The sequence below is a fragment of the Montipora foliosa genome, chromosome 8 (assembly GCF_036669935.1).
Source record: "Montipora foliosa isolate CH-2021 chromosome 8, ASM3666993v2, whole genome shotgun sequence".
In the NCBI taxonomy this organism is placed as follows: domain Eukaryota; kingdom Metazoa; phylum Cnidaria; class Anthozoa; order Scleractinia; family Acroporidae; genus Montipora; species Montipora foliosa.
The window spans coordinates 50,684,396-50,688,745 of record NC_090876.1 but is presented as its reverse complement, the minus strand read 5'-3'; the positions used below and the strand labels follow the sequence as shown (position 1 = coordinate 50,688,745).

General features: G+C 40.5%; 1 protein-coding gene across 1 annotated transcript in view; it reads right to left on the bottom strand.

The window, feature by feature from the left end:
- Positions 1-677: 677 nt before the first annotated feature.
- The window catches only part of LOC138012446 (F-box/LRR-repeat protein 20-like), a 25,893-nt gene continuing 22,220 nt past the window's right edge, over positions 678-4,350 (bottom strand). Inside the window, exons 14-16 of the mRNA XM_068859216.1 lie at positions 4,264-4,350; positions 2,066-2,141; positions 678-1,810 (exon numbers count right to left, since the gene is read on the bottom strand). The exon at positions 4,264-4,350 is cut by the window's right edge and continues 50 nt beyond it. Coding sequence (XP_068715317.1) covers positions 1,703-1,810; positions 2,066-2,141; positions 4,264-4,350 — 271 coding nt within the window. The 3' untranslated portion in view covers positions 678-1,702. The remainder of the gene's footprint in view (positions 1,811-2,065; positions 2,142-4,263) is intronic.

Here is a 4,350-nt window from a genome sequence, read left to right as displayed (position 1 = left end):
AGTAAAAAAGGAATGCATTAATTTTGTTTTCTCGGAAATTGTAATGGTTGTGATTAATTGGTAACAGGACTTCGTGTCGTCCAATTCGGTCTGTAATCATACTCGTGATTAAACGAATCAGACTCCCGCCATGCGATCGTCCGATTTTGTTAATCACTCGTATGATTACAGACCAAACTGGACTCCTCTCAGTCCTATTACCATTAACAATTTGGAGTTGTTCAAATTGGATATCTGTAATTGGACACTCAAGTGATCACGTAGGCGTGAACAGAGCCAATCACATTCGAGAATCTTGTGAAAGTTACGATTATATATGGCATTGGCTCTGGTCTATGTACAATAAAATGGAACCTATGTATAACCCTTTTAATTCTCTTGTTAAAGTGCCCCTAACCCTAAAATATTTTTTTCGCTAAAATGAATCTTTGCACCTGTTCCTGATTTGACGTCACAATCTACTTTGCATGCAGGATTTGTTAGAAAAATGAAAAAAAGGCCGCAATGCGTTTCGAACAGGTGCAAAGATTCATTTTAGGGAAAAAAAATATTTTGGGGCTAGGGGCACTTTAATCACAAATCGCTCTTACTTTCCAAGCTTGTTACTAACATTGAGCCTATTAATCGTTAAAGCACTGGCAAAGTCACCATGATAATAAAAATTAATTATGATATTTACATGAATTTATCGAAAATTAAAACAGCTTTTAAAACTTAAATAAAAAAATATCTGTCAAAGCAAAGGGTAAACATGATCACCAACTTAATTCAAATTATAGACACGCGAGCCAAGTTGTCCTTAACTCTTTCAAGCACATGATAAACGACATACTTTAACGTGAAACTTCTAGGTGTCTAGAACAAGTCTAGGAGTCTAAAATGCCAGCTGTCTTTTTACGCTTCAGTATTGGACATAATGATCCCCTTCTCTGTCCAGAGACGAGTCCTAACACCCATGGGTCTTTTGACGGTCTAACAAGTAGGGACGGCTGACATTTCAGATTCGTAAAAGGACCATGGAGCAACATCCCCAAAACGTTCAGAAAACTAGTCGCTCGTGACCTTAGACCTTTGACTCCCACGATCCAAAAGTTCATTAAAGTTCATTCTCTTAACTACTTCCATAGATTTCTTCGTTGGATGGTCATGAGAATTTAGTGTTATATCAGGATCATATCCTTAATTAAGCTGATAATTAACTTCATTCTCAATACTTGTCTACCTGACAGTGTATTGAAAATGTGGGGTGAATTTACACGCTGATCAATCCTGGGATCAATCCTGGGAGTCAAAAGGTTAAGTGTGATAGTGACGTTTTCTCTCCAAGTGAAAGACACCGCAACATTGTTACGACAAAACCTGTCATTATCTGCTTTTCACAAATAAAGAGGAATGCATCACAAAACTCAGTGTGCGAAAGAAATTTGTTACTGCGTAGCGCGAATCTCTGGAAAACAAGCTATCCGCGTTATGACTGCTAGGCCACAAATACGAAAGACCAAGTTTGATAATGAAAGGTAAAATTTCGATGCTGATTGCACAAATTGAAGGGCCAGCCCCTTGGACAGTCGTATGAATGGAATTCAATTATATGTGCGGAAAGTTTGCTCCAAATAGAGAGGACTGCTGTCTTTGCAAAGCATGAGGACACGAGAGTGAAAGTACGAGTGTTTTGTCTGAATTTTAAGCTTATAATACAGCATCATAGCATAACGCAACATCGACACATTCTCTGTCTTCCACCGCCAACGCTCGGGGGAGGGGTGACTGGAGCAAAATACTCATGAACTCTCAAGTCCGGTAGATGAGCCTGTGAACAGAACACATTGGCCGGCGGCTATCAATAAAGAAAATTGACTGACACCAGGAAATTCTGAAAGAGACTCAAGCTAAAGCATGTTGATTGACAGAGTTCAAAAGAAAGCAAGCAAGAAAATAATTATGTTACCTCATTCGGACGAAAATATAAACTAGTAAAAGCGAGGAAGGACTCAGAGAACCACAAGAACCGAAGTAGAAGGGAAAAAAATTGGCAAACCAAAAGAGGACAAAACAAATAAATTACCCTGAGTTTCCTTGTTCCAGCTTTGGTTATCAGTTGACAGTCAAAGAGTTCCACTCTTTTGAGTTGATGACAATTACTGCAATCAATACAAAGGAAATAATTTCATACAGAATTCCGTCCATCCTTATGTATCAGTTTATGACCTCATTAGTGAGTCGCATGGGTAAGGCTTGAGATCTTTAAGCCGCGGCTACACGACGGATTTTTTGCTTGCGATGGTGATGCGATTTCTTGGAAAATTGTCCCGTCGCCAACGAGCACTGGTGGGTACACTTGGCTACAGTGGTGGGCTGCAAGGTGACTACACTTGGCGACAACTTGGCGTCCGCCAAGTTGTGAAAACCCAAAGACTGATGACGTTCTTGCCCCTGATTGGCTCGATAACGACTGGACGCGTCACAAATTGTCACGAATGCAGGCCAAAATGTTGCAACCCGGCTACAAATTGAACTCATTCAATTTCTCGCGATTTTTTTCCTGCGAGTACACGGGTGGGTACACGGATGATTTTCACTGCGCGCTGGCGACGCGACAATTTTCAACAAAATCGCATCAATTTCGCAAGCAAAAAATCGCGCGTGTAGCCGCGGCTTTAAATCCCATCGTATCGGGCCTGCGCACTTGTAGCATGAGATATTTAACAATTATTCTTCGAAATCGAGGTGAATATTGGCAGAATATTTACCGAGCCGCGAAGCGGCGAGATAAATATTATGCCACTATTCACCGAGATTGAAAAGACTAATTGTTTTAGTATATATTCACAAAGTGATCTCAACAACATTTGCAGAAAAAAACCATCCAAAGTCGATTTAATTGACATCACAATTCATTCGTGGAAAACGTGCAAGCGGCGCAAAGCATGCGCAAAAGTGTTTCTAGAAGCTTCAAAACATGACAAATCTAAATAACCTTCGTTAAAATTTTCGTTACAAACGGCAAAATGGTCATTTAAAACCGTTTAAATCAGCAATCTAAATGGAAGGTCAGCTTTCTAAAACATTTTCACCGTTTGATCAAAGTTTTAGAGGTTCATTTGAAATGGAAATTCAAAGGCTTAGACTCAAAGGGACACTTCGGGTTGGATGTCCTGCATTTCAGCCTTCGCCCACCCACGCTGATCTCGAAAAAGACTGGATCGAGCTTCTATTGTTTGAAGTGATGCACAATAAAGTTGTTGGGCCACCTTTTTCCGTTTTTGCCCATGAATTTGCAGTCTATTGGTATACGACGTTAAAGCGCCAAACTGGTCCGAACAAGATGCGGGCTGCAATATTGGTAGGTTGAAAACAATAGGTTGCTCTGTACAGGCTTTGTTTGACATTCTTCCCATGCACACTGCGGTGCCGTTCACGCACTCAATCCGCATTTCACCCCTCCATCATCCCCTGGCGGTCGCGCGTATTTTCCCGTACCTCCCGTGTCAAGGAAATAGACCTTTTTACCGATAAGGCGGCCATTTTTACTTTTCCGTTGTTTTGAATAGCTATTATGGGATGCCCAGGGGGCAAATACATATTAATTTGCCCCCTGAGCATCCCATAATGTCTTTCGAAACAATAGAAATCAAAATGGCTACCGTATCTGCAAAAAGGTCTATTGTGTGCAGTGAGAAGATTTTACTATCGCTTTCGGCAAGTAACACAATGATAGCCTGTGTGACAGGTGCCGGAAAGAAAATGTGCGCGCGAGTTACAGGAGCAACTTTTCTCCTTCCTAATGTGCAGTTCACTTCTGTGAACATGGTTTCTTTCTCCCTTCTTTCCCTTAGAACGGTTGTCAAACAACTAAGACCAAGAAAAACCACGAAAGATCGAAAAATCTAAAAAAGATTTTGTTTGAATTTATCTCGGTCACAGCCAATTAAAGAAGAGTTGCTGACAATGAAAGTGTTTCCAGAAGCTTCAAAACATGGCAAATCTAAATAACCTTCGTTAAAATCCTCGTCACAAACGGCAAAATGGTCATTTAAAACCGTTTAAATCAGCAATCTAAATGGAAGGTCAGCTTGTTCAAACATTTTCACCGTTTGATCAAAGTTTTAGAGGTTCATTTGAAATGGAAATTCAAAGGCTTAGACGTAAAGGGACACTTACACTGGAAGGGTTCACTTCTGTGAACATGATTTCTTTCTCCCTTCTTTCCCTTAGAACGGTTGTCAAACAAGCTAATACAAAGGTAAGGAAAATTACATTTACATTAAATAGTCCAAAGCGTTGTCGGTGATGAGTGGGCAGTTATCCAGTTCGAGTTCTTCGATGTGATCAATGGCGCAAGGACTCCCG